At 53.3% G+C, this 17876-nt stretch overlaps 1 protein-coding gene across 2 annotated transcripts in view; it reads left to right on the top strand.

The window, feature by feature from the left end:
- Window positions 1–12386, top strand: part of LMF1 (lipase maturation factor 1) — a 193574-nt gene extending 181188 nt beyond the window's left edge. For both annotated transcript variants that reach the window (XM_048066424.2, XM_066977769.1), the window contains 2 exons: window positions 1261–1373; window positions 12130–12386. In XM_048066424.2, coding sequence (XP_047922381.2) covers window positions 1261–1373; window positions 12130–12304 — 288 coding nt within the window. In that variant the 3' untranslated portion in view covers window positions 12305–12386. The remainder of the gene's footprint in view (window positions 1–1260; window positions 1374–12129) is intronic.
- Window positions 12387–17876: the final 5490 nt, after the last annotated feature.

Genomic DNA, 17876 nt, shown 5'->3' with positions numbered 1-17876 from the left:
AGACGGGGTTCTGAGAGGCGTGGAGGAGGAGGGAGAGCACCTGGAGGTGGCACGGTGCGGTGGCACAGATGGGGCAGACCCAAGGGGAAGCACCGCGAGGCAGGACAGAAGCAGGCAGATGGGGAAAGGAACCTTTTTTAAAAAGCTGTTGGCTGAAATAACTGTGGTTTTCCTCTAGATTGTGATGAGCACGGGTCAGAAGCCCTCCGAGGCAGGGCTGCTGCTCGATGGACCTTTCCACCAGAATTTGGTGTTTTCCATCTCCTTTCTCTCCTCTGTTTCCCGTGGCAACGGAAATAACAAACTTTGCCATTAGAAAAGATTTGCAGAGTAACTTTGCATTGATGTTCTGCATTAGTCACAGTCTTGCAGGTACAAATGCCGGGTTTAGCTTTCCCACAGTGTCCCCTACTGCTTGCATTAAAAAATCCATTTAGGTGCACGTTAAAAAAATGTACGGCACTGAAAGTCACCAGAAAGGGAAATGCTTTTTATGGAGCCTCACCAAGAATCCCTGCAAGTTGTGAGATGCATTCATTCATGGAGGGAGGTAAATATAGAGCCAAAATTGCCGACTGCAGTGTCCTAGAGCCCATTAATTCGGTTTCAGAGGTAGCATGATAAAGGGTTTGGCATAGACATTGCATGTAAAGAGGACAGACCAGATGAGAGGAAATAAAGAGGATGCAAGGGAAAGGAACCCAGGAATAGAGATTTCACCTTCTTCTGCTTTCTTTCCATTAACACAGCAGGAAAAGCAACATAATCTAAAAGGGTGGGGGGATTCTCATTTCCAAATGTGCAGTTACTGGCCATCAGGTGCCCTGCGGCCACTGGCCAGGCTTCGGGATTGCCTGCGGTGGTGGGCCCTGCTTTGCTCTTGCGGCAGCCCGACGGGGTGCAAGTGGCCATCGCAGCTCAGCTAATGAGAAACTCGTTAAACCTCTGTGCCTGGCATGCCCTCACAGTGTCCGTTCCCTCGGGAATGATATCCAGATAGGATGACCTCGGGAGCTCTCTGGGCTGCCCTGGGATGCCGGCGTGCCGCACCAGGCACAGCTGCTCCCGGTGGCACTGCGGGGTCTTGGTCTGGACCTCGAGGTGTTGGATCCCATGGGATCTGTTCCTGCAACGCCAGGACATTCATTGTTGGCCATCGCATCAGCTCTAATCCCTCCCCAGAGACCGTGCAGGCATCTTTAATGGTAACCGTGCTGCAGGGCAGTGTCTAACATTGGTATTTCTTTCTCCTCCCCCAAGACCTACGAGCAGAATGAATGGATCATCCACCTGGCTGGGAAGCTGCTGGCCCAGGAAGAGGAGACCCTGTCCTTGATGGCAACGAACCCCTTCGCGGGCAGGGCACCCCCACGGTAAGGTTTGGTTTTGCCAAGGGAGCTGAAAGATCCTGGGCTTTGTGTTCAGCGTGATCGTTCCTATCTTGGATGTCCAAGCTTTCTGTTGACTGCTTGTTATTTTTATTTGATGTTACTCAGGAGGCTATTAAATAGGGTGGTTTTTTGATATCAGGGCACCATGAAGAGCTGGTGCTCTCAGCACCTTACTGTCTTCTGGTGGGGACCCAGGGACCCTCGGGTTGGGCCCCTTCCCAGGCACCAAGGGCTCGGTGCTGCTTCTCTTGGACGGGAATCTCGACGGCTGCAGTGGTTTCCTGCCCAGCAGCTTCAGATTTTTTGCCATGATCACTTTGCGAGGTCAGATCAAAAATACCGTTTCTAGCAGCCTATTGAGATCTTTCAAAGATGAAACAGCCCTGCAAAAATACTTGTTTTTGTTGATACTCGTCTTGGAATTGTTTGCATTTTCGATGGGGAGACAAAGCAAACATCAGCAAGTGAAAAGCACAGATGAAAACCCCGAGGTTTCTACAAAAGGAAAATTTTCACAAAAGTGTCTATTTTGTTGATGAAGTTATTTTTAGCTGAAAAAACACTTTAAGGGAATTTTGGATCAACTTAAGTAATATTATGCTCTTGCTAATATTTTCCATTTGAGGCTCTCAAGATGCATAGCAAACAGGGATTAAGGTTCCCAGCACCAAGTGAAATGAACTTCCCTTTGAAACAGAGCTGGTGTTTTTCAGCTTTAACACAGTGTATCCCTCAAACCTTCTGGAGGTGAGACTCCTTTTCTAGCCTAGACATTAAGGATCTCCACCTTTTACCAAGGTGCTTCCTCTAGGACATGCCATTCAGTGGCTCATACACTGAGGTGAACGTATGTCTGCGTACGTTCTGCAGAAAAACAGCAGGCTCACAGCTTGGGATGCAAACTCTGAAGGGATTTTCCCACCACGGTATTGGAGTATTTCCTATAACCACGTTTCCGGGGTTCCCCAGGCATCCCAAATTGTCTTCTAGCGCACAGGTCCCGTATCGGAGCACTGGTACGGGCTGATGGTAATGTGCTCCCTCCAAGCTCAGGAGCCAAGGCTGCTGGAGCAGCAGAAATTTGGGGTTGCGTGTATTATCCTCTCAGAGCCCGTTTCCCCTCGGCGCAGCCCTCCCGGTGTGTGGAGCAGGAGCCTGCCCCTAGCCCGGAGACTCCCCACCGCGCCGGCGTTCCCGTAAATCGGGGTTTATTGTGCAGCTTGGCTTGTGGGGCTGTGCCGCGGCTTGTTGGGTCTGGTACACACAAATAATTACGCCTTGGCTCGGGTCCAGGAGGGACCTCAGGAACCTGTATTAATTACTGCTACAAAAGGCGTGCTGGGAGATAGCAGCACGTCCCTTGCCACGGATGGATACGGCTTTAATAACGTTTATGGAGGGGTTTAGCTCTGCTTAGCTCTGCTTGCCTTGGTTAGGAGCAGAGCGGAGGTGCTGCGCGAGGGGGCTCGTGCCGGGACCTGCAGGGCCTCGTCTTTATGGAGCTTGTCACGGGATCGTGTCGGGCTATAATTTGTGAGGCTGAGCTGAAATAGCTGCTGGAGACCTGTACGAGGCTGGCTCTGTGTCAAATGGGGGGATTTACTGTCCGAGTCTCCCCAGACTTTGCTGATATCCCCGAGGCTCGGGGCTGTAAATTCACTGAGCGGCGTCCTTTGTGGGGAGTTCCCTTGCCTTGCTTTCTTTTAAAAAGTCAGCCCTGAGTGCTGGCTGACCCCGGGGGGTTCAGCAGAACCCGGACCTTTAGACACCGAGTCACCAGTTTGAATTAGGTGTCCCCTGGTGCCAGCAACCAAAAGTCATTACCATCTGGTGGCTGCTGGCTGTAAACAGCTCTCGCGGTTCGCCAAGTGACAGAAGCATTTGATAATCCCAGAGCTGTTTATTACCGCCTGTCCCCCAGTGCCATAAACATCGCTGCTGCTACTCACCGCGACTGAAACTGAAAACAAGACATCGTAGCAGATTAAAACTCAAGATGTGTATCGCGTCTCGCCTTGCGAAGCTTTGCCATGGGTTGCGTCTCTTGTATATTTTCTGGCATCAGTGGTGTTAAAAAAAATAAAGTAGATGAATATAGGAACTCATTTAAAAACGAAAATAATGAAGCAGGGGTAACACTACATTGTTCCGGGTGTGAATAGGTTTTTTGTCGTATTCTGTAACAGATAAGGAAATTGAATGTTCAGGAACTTAAAGCAAAAACAAAAGCAAATCTTTATCTTCCTTAGCATTTACAGGATAACGATTGCCTAGAGGACAGAGGGGTACAAGCAGTTCCGATAGCTGTGGAGCAGCATGGATGCTGTGTTGAACACACAGAGCTATATATATTGTTGAACAGGGTCTTGATTCATGCGGTACCTTGGTTTTACCAAAGCACAGACTCTGTTTTCACTCTTTAGCAGCTAGTTTATAGTAGGAAAAGATCAGGATCCAGTGCTGGTTTTATGTGTCAGCTGCCTTTGCTCTGGCATTAGTTTTGCTTTAAAAGTTTTTCATGGGTCTAGTGTATTTTTGGGTGGCTTAAAATAAAAATAACAATTTACAAATGCTCATTTTGGCTCAAACCAAAGTCCAACACACCATTTAACCCTGGATCCCAGTTTGTAGGTCACGTTTCTGGTTTTAGCGAGCCAAACCCAAATACCTAGGACCTTGGCCCCATCCATATTTTACCCAGGTGCAAAGGGGAGGGCTGCGAGGATGCAGGAACTGGACCGAAGCCTGCACTGGGATTGCCACTTAGTCACCTATTCCTGTTGTTATTTACACTTTTTTGGCTGTTGTTTGCTGGTAGCACTTCCCCTGCATAGCCTGCATATGGAAACTGAAGTGATCATTTGCCTTTTTTTTTTTTTTTTCTCCCAGTTTTTATGCCCCATCCCAGTTCTGCTGAGTTGACACTTCTGGCGCTTGCGGCTGGCGCGTTCGCAGCAGCTCTGTCAGCTCCTTTGGATCCAGCATTCGTTCTGCTCAGGCGGGCTCGCCTGCCCGGCTAGCTGGGGCTTTTTTCTTTAAATTTCAAAAATTTGCCATTTCTCTGCTGGATTTCAGGCGGTCCCTTGTTGCACTTGGAAGCGGGGTCCCTCCCGCGCCTGCTGAGCCCCATTCACCCAGAAGGGCTGCCCACAGCTGGGGACACTTCCCTGGGCCCCTGGGCCTGGGAGGGAGCAGAGGCAGCGTTGGGAAATGAGCTGGACACCCCCGTTTGGATTCAGCCCCCTGAGCAATATTCAGCTGCGCACTGCATGCGCAGATCCCCAGCGCTGGCATTTGCCTTTTTGGTGTGACAGTTTCATTCTGGTTGTAAGCGACAACCTTAAATTTGGGCCCTAACAGTAGCATCTGGAAAGAAGAGAAAATTCCAGGGGTGTGGAGCTGCGGCGGTGCCCGGAGGCTGCCCATGAGCTGGCTGCTGCGAGCCTCCAGCGCGGCGCGGTGCCGCCTCCCAGCTCTCTGCTGCGCTCCCCTTCGGTAGCTGCCTGGAAAAAGGGCTAATTTTCCTACCAGATCCCCCCCCCTCCACTCTAAAGGGAATTTTGAGACTTAATTATTTTCATTCCCTGCTAGACTAAATAATTAGGGGAAGGGACTGTTTTCCATAAGAACATTACGCTCCATACTCCACGGAGTTTATTCTGTTAATGGAAACTCTACACCTTAAATAGCCAAGGGACTTTCAAAATGAGTTAATGCCTTCGAAATGAAATTTCTGAGACCAAAGTTTGTAGGTTTCTTTACAACTCTAGAAATTATAGTATTTTTTCAAGTGTGATAAACTTAAAATGAGAAACAGGTGACTGATTAAAAATGAGGGCATTGTTGAGCGCCCAGCCTAGCTGAGTGTGAAGCTTTACTTCAAGCAAAGTGATGTTTGTGGAATGTAGATTTACAAAATATTATTGTGCAGCGGATAGTTCATAAAACACCCGCCATCATAAATCTGAATGGTAGGGCTTTGGCTGAGAAATTAATAAGTGTTTAACACACCGTCATGGAAACAGCCTGCAACAACGAAAGAAAACAAAAATCAGGTTTTGCCTACAGAGGGAGGAAAAAAAATATCGATTTTATTTTTGACCTGAAGTGTTCAGTGTGTCTGATATTAAATCATGTTCACTTAAGGACTTTTATTCCAATTATAGTAGCACTCTGTTGAAAAAGCCCCAGCGTGCAGCTGAAGAGCTGGATTTGTCGCGGCGGCGTTATTTATGGAGGCGGCGCTTCCAATTCGATGCTACCTGACCAGGAGGGGCCAGACCTTAAAATATCTGTTTACAGCCCTTAGCAGCTCTGACGGCCACAGAAGAGAACCAGAAATCCCCACAGAACAGGGTGCAGGGGCCGCTCCCCTGGGTGAAAGAGCAAAGTGCTCTCTGCAAGTGTGGGTCAGGGCTGGGTGCCCATGGGGAGAGGATGGCGTGGGAGGAGGAAGGCTCCGGGACTCTGCCCGGGTGGGTTGGCTATAGGCGCAGTGAGCGTCTGAGGAACTTTTTTAGGGTAAAATACCAAAAGTTTCTTGAAGTTTATTTTTTAAATAGAACAAACAAACAGGAGAGCAACCCAGCACGGGTGGTGGTCATTCTGTAACTATTGAGGGCAGTGCTGGAGGAAGGCAGGATGTAGAGAATTAGAGGTAAATATGGGCTGGAGGGGGAATGGTATTTCTGCCTTGCAGGGTCTCCCTGAAAGGAGTCCCTAGAGGCAGCGAGAGCAGTGTTCACGGGCAGGGGATGCTGCGTGGGCACGTGAGGCCTTCAAGGTGTGAGCGGAGCTGTGACGATCCCAGGCGGCCCCTCTCAGCCCAGACGTTTCTCTCCTGGGACAAGTCTCCCTCCAAGCTCTGATCCCAAAGCCAAAAGAAGTGTTTGCCTTCCCGGCTGTTCAGACAAATGGGCAGGAGCCAACGAAAATTCAGTTTGTCCTCCCCTGGGTCCCTGCTGCGGGCGAGGGCCTGGGGCAGGCCGGAGCTGTGGCCATGCTGAGCCGCGGGTGGGCCCGTCCTGCACCTCAGGGTTTGTCCTGGTTTCCCAGGATAATCCTTTTGTTCTACGTTTATTTGATGAACACTGTGATTTGGCAGAATGTGGCTGTAAGAAATCTCTGGGTACCCGAGTGGGCCACGCAGCATCACAGTGTAGGGTGGCTGCAGAAATCAGCAGGGCCCCAGAGCCTCTCCCACAAGCGCTGGTGTCAACCGCACGGAGAAGTAAAATATTTTGTGTGTTTCCCACTGAAAAGATGTTTCACCAGCAATGAGAACTGGGAGGTGATGGAGTTCTTAGGGGTGAAAAAGTCCAAACACGCTCCTTTGGCTTTCTCATTGGGTTTTATTGCAGTTCCTGTACTAAGAGCAGCACCTGTGCTAAGATAATGCCTTTGATTTATCTTCAACAACACAGTCTAATATTATCAGAGTGAAATGATTCCGCTCTCCTGGAGGGAGACTTTAAGGAATTTTCTTTTGATTAAAAAAACAACTCCATATTTCAGCACTGTTGTGGGGCAGCAGGGCAGAGCTAATGTCACAGCACTGGGATCTCGGCAGGGCCAGGGCCAGTTCGTGTTTGCTCCATCCCCTGCCACCTGCCGCATACCGACCATTAACCCCTGCTGAAGGTAATGCCTGGCAGTGCTGTAAGCCATGGGGATATCCACGTTTCTTTCCCACCAGGTTCGCTCTGCTGTCACTGTAGACACAGCCTCTGAGCATCAGTTTTCGACCTGTCAAATGGAGTGAAAAAAACTGTTGCCCTCTCCTGAGAGAGTTTTGAGGATGAGTTGCCCACGAGATGCTCTGGCTCTGCAGGACCAGACCTCACAAGAGCCTTGCAGAAAAAGAGGTCAGTGACATGGAAAAAAAACCAGCCCATGGAACTACCCTCATTCTGCGGTGATTCGTGGGCCAAAGATGAATTTATGGTCGCTGCTGCTAGCGGCACTGGAACAAGCAAGAAAAGCAATGATGGAGGCTCTGCTAATTTAATGAATTTGTACTTTCCACTGCCACTTGCTCTCTGATTTACAATGGAGTGGGGAACCTCGAGATAAAAAAAAAAAAAACAACACACATTGAAAAGACGACTCGTGTTTTGGTTTCTTTCTTCCCTCTCCCACCCCGGCTCGCCCTGTCAGGCCATTAATTCTAACAGAAAACACCGGGTCTGGTTTTTTCCCTCGAACCCCTCAGCTGTTGCAGGGAGACAGCTGCACCCTCTGGAACTAATTACAGCTGTCTGGGAGATTTAGCCCTCCATCGCAACAACTCCAATATTGCTGCTAATTTTTAACACGTACAGTTGGAAGATGTCATAATAGGCTGATATATGATCGAATCTTAAAAGTGCTACAGCGCAGCTGCTACCGGGCATCTGGTGGGATGAATATATTGATTTAAAAAATAACGCTGATTATTTTTAGCTTCCCTGGCCTCCCCAAGGCTGCAGCCTTGCCCGATGCGGGCGGTGATGGAGGGTGCGTGCATCCCCGGGGGGGTGGTGGCACACGTGTCCCCACGCCGTGCCACGTGGGGCTGGCAGGCCTGTCTGCACGGCACGTGGTCCTGTCCCTCCCCGCCATCCGCACCGAGATCCACAGCTGCCTTGTGGCTCCTCCAGGCACTGCCACCATGGCTGGGAGGAGCTGGCACAGGGACGCCCGTGTCCCTCGTCCTGCGTCCCATCAGAGGCTGTTGTTGTAGCGACGGTGGTTTTCTGTCTCCTGGAGGAGAAACGTCTGGCTCGCTTTATCTGACCGAATCCCGTTTCTTGCTTCTCAAGTAACTGTTTTGCTCTCGTGTGTCTCATAAGGGACCTAACCTGGACGTTGCTGGTTCAGCTGGATGCTTCCTCCAGGCTGGTCCCCACCTGGCTGTGGCAGTTGTACCCGCTGCGTCCCGCTGGGTCAGGGAGAGCTCCTAGCTTTTGTTCACTCAATAAATCCTGGGAAACTGCTTGCAGCAAGGAATGGCTTTCCTGACCTTCCTGACTGCCTCTGAAACATGAGCATTGTTCGTCCTTTTCCTGGTGTGAGGGATCACCTGTGATGTTAGTCTACATTTAACGCAGATGAAGTAGCTTGCTCGTGACCTTCCTCAAGATGCTCACATTTCCCTAGAGCAGCAAGCCGGGTTCCCGCACGCTGGCAGTTTCCAGCAGCCAGAGGAGCCTCGGGGACCTTTGGATCCCTTCCACCACCCAGAAGGTCTTTGCGTGAGCCCCGAGGTTGTGAAAAACACAAGCCATATTCGATAAGGCAAGCTGCAGCCTGTAGCAGTCTCTCGGTCTGCAGGCAGCCACGTCTCTGTGGGTCCCACCTGAGTTACGAGCTGTCCAGGTCTCTGAGCGATGCTCGTAAACTCTGTGAGCCCTGCCGGGACGGGCTGCAGGACATTCTGCTCCAGGCACCTTTGTACGGGGGCACGCTCGCTCCCCTGTGGGACAAGGAGGGAGCAGGTACAGCGAGCTCGCGCCGGGAAAGGTTGCAAACCCCGTAACTTTGGAAGCGAGGTACCCTGGTAGATTATAAATGCTGGGATAGCTTGTAAACTCTATGAGCCCTGAAATGAAGGGCTCCAGTGAGTATTAAATTCAGAAACTTACATCAGAGAGGCTCGGAAGGTGAGATTCACGGAGGTCACAAATTTTCCGTGTTTCCCCCGTAGCCTCCAGCCCTGGGAAGGCACAGAGAGGCTGGGCAGTGGAGGCTCTGCAGTGCCCTCCTCGTGTTTTGGTGCGTTTCCGCTGCAGTTGCTCAGCTTTCACACATGGGGTGAGTGGTTCAGAGCCCGGCAGAGCTCAGCACCACGAGCCACACAGCCCAGTAGCTGTGCAGGTCCCTCCCGCATGGGGCTCAGACCTCGCATCCCAGCAGCGCAGGTGGGACGGGGCTGGGACAGGAGGGTCGCTCGGGTTAGAGACGGGGGGCTCGGGGGGACCTCTCAGGTTTACTTGGACTCTAAACATAAGGCCTTGAAGCATGCTCAGATAGAAAGGCAAACTTTTTGCCACAAAAATGCAGCTTCAGTTGCGTGTGGTTGCTTTAATGCTCACACGGTTCTAGTTTTACATGCCGATCCCTTTGATAGCAAACATTTTAATAGACAAAGAACATATGGGAAAAATCATACCAAATCAGATGATAGATATCGTTTAATCTGGGCAGGCAAGCCCAGTCGAAAGGGACAAGGAGCTTTTCATTCCATAGGGTTACTGGGCAGTGCTTGGGTACAGGAAGGCACTTCAGGGGCTGAGCAGAGTCCTGGGGTCTCCAAGCTCTGCCCAGGGCACTCAGATGAAGTTCTCTGCCCTCCGTCCTGTGCATCCCCAACATGCAAATGGGGCCCTTGCCAGTCAGGGCTTGCAGGTAGCTCCTTTGGGCATCCTGCTGCTTTTGTATCGTGGGTGCACGTGGACACTGGAGCACCTGGGAAGTGAAGAAAAGCTCCAAAAGTCCCAGTGGGGCAGGTGGAGCTGCAGGAACTGATATAAAATCAGCCAGAGGCTCAGCCACATGCGTCCCGTTACCAGGCTGCTTTTATCAGATGGCTCCATGTCCCCTTCCCATGTGTCCTGTGCCAGCAGCACAGGGGCTTTTATTTCAATGCCATTTCCCAGGTTTCAGGGAGGAGCTGGTTGTGTGGGTTGCTTCCCCGGTTGGTGCTGGGAGCTCTGGTTAAGGGCAGCCAAAGGTCTGCTACTTGTCCCTCTCTAGGCATCCAGAGCTGTCTGGATGAAGCTTTTCGGGTGGTGGATTTGTTCTGTGAATTCAGGAAAGCAATCAAGCAGCACAGCTTTTAAACCTCCTAACTGTCTCGGGCGGGAGCCTGCAGGCTGCCCAGACCCGCATAAACCGTGCTGCTCAGTAGTGCTCTAATTATGAACAGGAAATTTTGTGCTCCTGCGAAGTAAACACTGTGGGAGTAACACTTCAGCCCCCGTTTGACTTTTACCAGCCACAGAAAAGCAAGGAGAGAGGGTATAAAACCGGCCCTGGCGGCAGGGAAGCCGGCAGCTGCAGGGCAGGGTTTGCAGTGCTGAGGTCTGGGCGGCCCCGAGCTGCGGGGGGCTCCCGGGCAGCATCCCCAGGACCCCAACCCCCTGGTGCCGGGATGCTGGACAGGGCTGGGGGGCAGAGGAGCAGCCAGGGCCCCCCGGTGTCTGCCCCATCTGCAGCAGGGAAGTGGCTCCTGCTCTCTGGGCCGCTCTGTGGATCAGATTCCTCGGGCTCCTTTTCCCGGCACCTAACTGAGATCTCCCAGGCTGTCACCAACACCCCTTAGTTCTTGTTCCAGCCACAGTTATGGGATCAGTCCCTTTTTCTGTTTGCCTTTTGTGTATTTGAGGGCTGTTACCAGCCCCCGTTCAGCCGGCAGCAAGGTGGGGTGCCAGGGAGTGTACGGCGTCGGAGGACGATGTTTAAGTGAGAGCTGTCCCAGTGCAGCTCCACGTGCGTTAGTCTGGGCTCCCTTGGGTCACCCCGTTCTCCTGAGAGGAGGGTGAAACCCCGAGGTGTTTGCTCTGCTTTCCTTGCAGCTGGGAGACAATCCCAACACGGACTGCAGTCGGTGGCGGTGAGGCAGCGGCTGCCTTCATGTCTTTTGTTAGCAGAATCGTTCCCGTAGTGCTCATCTGGGTCCCCGTCAGGATTTAAATTGAGATGTCAAGATGTGCTTACAGCAGACCTTTTAATTGGGCTGCAGTTTTATCAGCCGTCTGCCATCTCTCCTGCTTCCCGTGTGAGTGCGTTACAAAGGTGAGTGCTAATGGCAGCCGTACAGGAGTCGTCCCTAACTATTTTAGCAGTAGGAGCCAACTCGACGGCGTCCCGAGGTGCAGCCCTGGGAGCGAGCAGCTGCGCGAGCGTGGTGCCCTGCTCAGTAGCAGGGTTTGTATTTTAGTAGTGAAGCAAAGCAGCCTTAAATGAGCATTGACATGACTTTGACATTTTTATATTGTGGGTTATTTTATGAACTTATCCAGCAAATGCGGCGATGCACTCTGCAAGCAGGGACCCCAACGCTGAAGGACTGGGGTGTTACTCCTGCTCTTGTCAGCATGCCCTACATCAAGCGGGACCAAACCTCCCGAACCGAGCGGCATGTTTAGCCTCCGAACGTGTTTCGCGAGGCTGATGAATGCTTCTTTCTGCACTGTTTTAAAATCTCCTTTTCTGTCAACTCCCAGGGCGGCCAGAAAACAGATGCGCTCGGAGCCCCGCTAATAAGCGGCGGAGCGAAGGGAACAGCCGCCGGCTGGGGCAGCGGGGCACAGGGGGAGCTGGGGTCGGTCTGTGTACCCACAAGTGTCCTGGGCAGAAATACTCCGTAGTGCTCTCAGGAAAGGAAAAAAAAAAAAACCAAACTTTTGTGCTTTATTATTCTTCTTGCAGCTAGGTTGTAGAGGGTGTGGAGGACAGTGCGGCGGTGCGTAGTGCACGGGGTGGTGGTGGTGTGCCATAAAGGTCTCCTGCCTCACGCATCGCTCCTGAACAGCATTCAGAGGAGCCAGGAAGGCTCCAGCAGTGACAGCCAGCACCGCTGCTGGTGGCACAGGGGCTGGGGCTGGACGGGGCAATGGGGAGGGCGAGCCAGGCTGAGCGCGCTGCGGCTCATTGCGCTGGTTCCTGGGCGCTACGGATACGGTCCGACTCCGTCCTGCAAGGCGAGGAGCCCGGCGCCAGTCCCCTCCTGACCACCCTGTGCTTTGTTTCTCCAAAGGTGGATCCGAGGGGAACACTTCAAGTACAAATTCAGCCGACCTGGGGGAACGCACGCTGGCGAGGGGAAGTGGTGGATTCGGAAGAGGATCGGCGCCTACTTCCCCCCGGTCAACCTCCAGGGCCTGAAGAAGTTTTACGAAGACAGGAGTTGGCCGTACCCCGTGCGGGACTGATGGAGCCAGGTCAAGAGAGACTGGCTGGGGAAGAGCGAGAGCCGTCAGCTCCCTTATAAAGCACGCTTCTTGCCTCCCTCTGTATTTTTTTACAAATCTTTGTTTACACATATTTTACAGTAGGTTCCCAGCCAACCTGTCCACCTGCTGTTGTGGTCTGGTTTTTCTCATCCTTCTGTTTCTGTCTGTTTGTCTTTCTCTTCGTAGCCTTGCCTGATGATTGATTTCTTTTGTCAGGCTGCTCCATTAGAAAATCATCAGCTCTAGAATCAAGAAAAAGGTGAACAAATACAGAGTCAAGTTAATATGTCCAATTTGGCACATTCCGGATTTGTAACAAGTATTTGTGAAGAGGGTTTTTATAGCTCTGCTGATGCTGGAATTTCACTTTATTAGATGAAATTTTACAGGTAGAAGTCAAAATGGACCAAAAATTATGAAATGTACTTTTGGGGGGAAAGGTTCAGTAAAGTCAAAGCTCCTTTCCCTTTCTCACTGCTGTCTACTTTACAGATTCTCAGGGCCACATTCAAGTCTCCTGCAGATTTAATTCTGTGCCATTTGAGACACTAGCACAGAGGGGGCTCAGCTGAATTTTCTCTGTCCAGCTGAAAGGAGGCTCGGAACACCTTGCTGCTTTCTCTGTCCTTTGCACCAGAGCCCAGTGCTTCTGCCTGTCCACCTTCTGTCTTGCTGCTGCTGGAATCAGCTTGCAAAATGGGACGCGAGGTTCAGAAATGTCTGGTCGGTGTTCTGCATCCTGGGCTGTCCGTATCAGTAAGTCTCAGCGGAGGGCAGAAATCCCTGCCCTGCAGTGCAGCACCACTCGTGCCAGCCCGGCCAACTCGCTGAGCCATCGAAGCCGCTTTATTCCCAATATACCTGCCCTTATGCTACCCCCTGCATCGCCCTGGGAAGGGCCTGCCCAGAGCCACCTGGTTGCAGGGCAGTGACCAGGCTGCACCATGTCCAGAGCTGCTGATCCCTGCAGCGAGCAGGGAGCTGGCCCTGGGGCTGGGGAACCCCCTGAATCCCTCCTTCCCCCTCTTTGCTTCAGCATTGATGCTCAGCATCGCCCCACATGGTCCCACCGCGTGGGTGTTGCTCGGTGAGCCCCGATCACAGACACAGGAGGAAAATGAGAACACGCAGAGCCTGGATGGCTTGGGGAAACGGTGGGCAGCTGGCCCAGGTTGGTGCTAATAACTGATTGCTTGTTAGCACATTTTGCTGCAGACATTTCTTCCTGAAGGGAAAAAAAGTTCAAAGCAACCTGCGTAACGCATAAAATCCCCTTGCCTCGGGGTTGCCTGCAGAAAGCCACAGGTCTGCTGAGGGTCCCAAAATAGCTCATGGTGGAGCTGCCGTGTGGGCTCCGTGCATCGCCGGCACGGCCCCGAGGACAAGCGCAGCCCTGTGCGGCCCCGCGGCGCCCAGCACGCAGCACCCACGCTTCCAGCCACTGCTCGGGGCTCAGCCGGGGACAGGGGCTGCTTTCAGGAGGCGGCTGGAGTCACCGAGTCTGCCGCCGGCCCCACCAAGCTCAAACAGGTTTTGTTTTATCGGGCCCTGGCCTGGCCGCGCAGACGCGCTGGGCTGCTTTTTCCTGTTTGCTTAACCTGGGGTTTTATAACTGGCTCTTTCTCTCGGCCCAGAGCCGCGTGTTTGGAGAGCTGGCGGGGTTTGGTGCCGCGGGTGTCTGTGCTCGGGGGGCGGCGAGCATCCTGCGGGGCACGGCCCCGCGCCCGGGGCAGGAGAGGAGCAGCCGCGGGCCGGTCCCGCTGGGTCCCTGCGGTGCCGTTGGCCTCAGCCCCCCAGGGGACAGCGGTGGCTTGAGAGCGCACAAAGAGGCTTTCAGCCTTCCAGCTCGGGGGCAGCCCAAGCCACGGGTGAAGGGATGAGCGTTGCTCTGTGCTGGGCCCTGAAATGGGTTGATGCTCGGGGCAGAGACAGCATCCCTCGGTGCCACCAACCGCATGGGGGCTGATGCTGGCCTTGTCCCTGCCCTGTCCCCAGGGCTCATCTGACCGGGGTCTGAGCCTGTCCCCTCCTGGCATGAGATGCTCAGCAGCGTGGCCAGTTGCAGTTTTGAAAGAAAAATGCAAGAAAGCAACCAGCAGGTAAACCTGTCCTACACACCAGCGCGGGGGGGTGACCACACGGGAGGGAGGATGCGGGCACAAACGCCGTGACACACGTTCCTCCCCGCCTTCAGACCACGTGTACCAAATGGGCACCACCAAGAGTGTATTTCTGGAAGGGGATTAAAGAAAGCAGCTCGTGAATAACCACAGAGAGCCTCACTCATCTTGAATTTTTTCCTAAAAGCGTTAAAAAAGGAAGCAGCTGCCCTGGTGCAGGCAGCCTGCTGTGGTGTATGCCCTGATGTGGGTGCCCGCCCGCTGGGGACACCGCGGCTCCGGGGACTCACCACGATGACTCCGGTGTGTCCTGGGTGTCACACCACTCGTTTGGTGGTCTGTCTGAGTGTCTGATCCTCATCCCACTGAGCCCAGAGGATGGCAGGGGTACCTACAGGACTGTGGGTGCCGAGAGGTGTCCGCCTTTGCCAGAGATGCTCCAGGCTCAGCATGGCCGAGCCGCATTTGGGCACAGAGCTGAGCCACCCCTGCACTCTCCTCTCCCCCTGCCACCGAGGCCAGCACCAGCTGAGCGTTGCAGCGGAGTGAATCCTGCCCCAGTGACCGCTTGCAGTTGGCACCAGTGAAAGCTGTGGCCATGGGGGTGCACAGCCCCTCGGCTCAGCCACGGCGCGTCTGCAAAACGTTGGTGCTCCCGGGCAGCGGCCGGGCGAGTCCCATGTGTGAGCTGCGTTCGAACCACGACCAATAGCTTAATTACAGGGCTTGGATCAACTTATAGTGCTCTCTGAACTGTAAATAATGTTTATGACTCAATTGTGTTTTCCTAAATATTTGCCATAGTTCAAAACCGATATTCTTAATGCGTCTTCCTGCAAACAATGGAACATTTTGTTCCCATGACCGTGTGGAAGGACGGGGGTGAGCGCTGCGATGCCGCGTCTGGCTCCCAGCATCTCCCTTCCTGGCGTGGCCGGGGGACAGCGGGCAGGCACTGCCTTTGCTGTGCTGGGGGTGATGGAGGCCTCGCTGTGCCCATCAAGGTCTGCTGTAGTCAAGGGCCCCCCAAAAAGCACCAAGCAGAGGTTAAGGGGCGAAGCTCGGCTGCTGGGGGCTGCCGGTGCAGCTGCTGCCTTGCTCAGCCCTTGGGGATTCAGCGGCGGAGCCTCCCGTGGAGCATCCCCGTCTGCTCGAGCACAGGAGCTGCCGGCACTCACCTCCCTGCCAGATGTTATTTGAAGCATTTCGTGTTTTTTTCCCCGGTTCTCACACATCTGAAATTCAGCCCTGGGGCCGGATGCTCTCGCGGGGCCATGGGCAGCCCCGGCTGCTGGGCTCTTGGCAGGGTGCTGGGGCGGGGAGCTGGGGGGAGCCCCACGCGGCTCTGTTTGCTCAGGCTTGGCAGGACGACGGAGCCTCCTGTGGATGGGGAACCCGGGGACTTTGCATCTGCAGCCCGTGATGGTTGAGCCTGTCCCATCTCCATCTGCGTCCCGCAAGGGACCGGGCTCCCACCTCGTGCATCTCCCCACAAAGCCGCCTGAGTTAACTCTCCATGAAAAGCTCCCCGGGCCTCGCCGGCTGCTTCCCGTCCACGTTCGGCTCTAATGCAAACAAGCTGTCCGGGGCAGGATCCGTGCCGGCCCCGTCCGTCCCGGTGAGTGACGGTGCGAGGGCGCAGCGGGGCCGGGGGAGCGCGGCCGCGTGTCCCGCGGGGACGGAGCCCCTCTGCGCCTCGGCCGCTCGCGGGCTGCTCACCGGCAGCTCACGGGGTGCCCCCCCCGCCCCGCTTTAATTAATTTCTTTTGGTTTCCAACCTCTGGGTCAGGGATAATGGAACCCAGACCGTCATTTACATTCCTGTTTGTTGTGCGTTGCGCTGCTTAAGCTTTTTTTCTTTTCCCCTTTTTTTAAAATCTGAAATTCTCGCTCCACTCTGGAGCGCTGGCTGGAAGATAATATACATTCAAAGGCAGCGAGGAAGGTGCACGCAGGGAATTAAATTAGAAACGTTTCCCTCGGACAAAATTTTGAAAAAGAAAAGGAACAATTATTTTGAGGGGGTTAGGAAATCAGAACCACATTGTGTTATCTGTTGACTGGAAGTTTTCTTGGAGAAGTTTTTTTTTTTTTTTCTCTGAGCTATGCACTGGACATAAAACTTCGTGGCGTTCCCAAATCAGCGCGCCATAAATCCATTTGAAAGATAACTCTGTCTGAGGCCTGCTCCTGCCAAGTCCCTCTCCCTCGGATGCTGCTGAGGATGGGAAGGGGACACCCACCGCGCACCAGCCGGCGGGATTAGGGTCTGGATATAAACCACGGCAGCTCGCCCCAAAAAAGGGAACCGGGCTGTTTTCATCCCATACGTAAATGCCTGGTCCTGTTGTGGCTGCTGGAGAGCACAAGTTGAATATACACAGGCAGGTGGAATTTAGCTCATCTCTTGTACACACGGAAAGGCTAAATCAACCCGTACTTGGGTAATTTGGGAAAACCCAGCAGTGTGGCTTTCAGAGCAAGCTGAAGGTGTCCACGCCAAGGGGACGGTGGGGTGGGAGGCTGGATCGGTGTCCCCGGGGAGGGCCGAGCTCTTTGTTTGCATCATTGCTCTCCCTGGCATGTGAGGCTTTGGCTTGGACTTTATTGAGTATAAAGTTGCAAGGGCTTTCAAGTTTTTATAGATATCTCCCTGTCTCCAAACCCTGCAGGAGAGCTGTCTTCTGGAGGTAAGATGAAAACGTGCGCCGTGTGTTGACATGCAGCATTTAGCCTCCCACAGGAATTTAAGACAGCTGGAAAATCTTTAATGATGGATTTATATTTTGAAGTTGTTTCCAAACATAGGAAGGGTCGCCGTAAGACAGCTGAGCTTTCTGCGGGGATTAGCGGTAGCAAGGTGATGTTAAATACAAATGCTTTGTGCTGCCGCCGAAGGCAGGGTGGGTTCTGTCGCAGGAGCACGGGGAGGTTCCTGACCCCATCACGGTCACGCTGTTCCATGGACCCTTGGAGAACTTCTGCCCCCCTCCAAAGCCCCTCAAACTAACACCCTTCCTTTACAAAAGACCTCCGGGGCTGGTCTAAAAAAAAACCCTAGGACTGGGGCAAGAAGTCCTTCCTCTCATTTGATTTTTCAAGATTGACCCAGGTCATACTTTGAGACCTTTCTCTGGATAACGGCGTGCATTCGAGCAGCACCTGGGGGCCGTGGCTCTGCTCTGAGTCCTGCTGCGGGATTCACCAGGCAGCCCTGCTCATACCTGGCCTGGCAGCACCGTGCGCCAGCCAGGGACCTCCTGGAGCATTCCTGACCTGTGGTTGTTTGTCGTGAAGTAGCCAAGCTTCAGTCCATGGGTTCCCGTAGACGTCTCGGTGTGCCTTCCCCACTCGGAGCTGCTTTTAGAAGCTGGCTTCGCTTTAACACATATTAAAGGAAAGAGCTTTTTTCCTTCCCAGTAGATTAAGTT

This window comes from Anser cygnoides, chromosome 15, assembly GCF_040182565.1.
Source record: "Anser cygnoides isolate HZ-2024a breed goose chromosome 15, Taihu_goose_T2T_genome, whole genome shotgun sequence".
NCBI lineage: Eukaryota > Metazoa > Chordata > Aves > Anseriformes > Anatidae > Anser > Anser cygnoides.
Note: the sequence above shows the minus strand (reverse complement) of the source record. Positions and strands in the feature narration are given on the sequence as shown.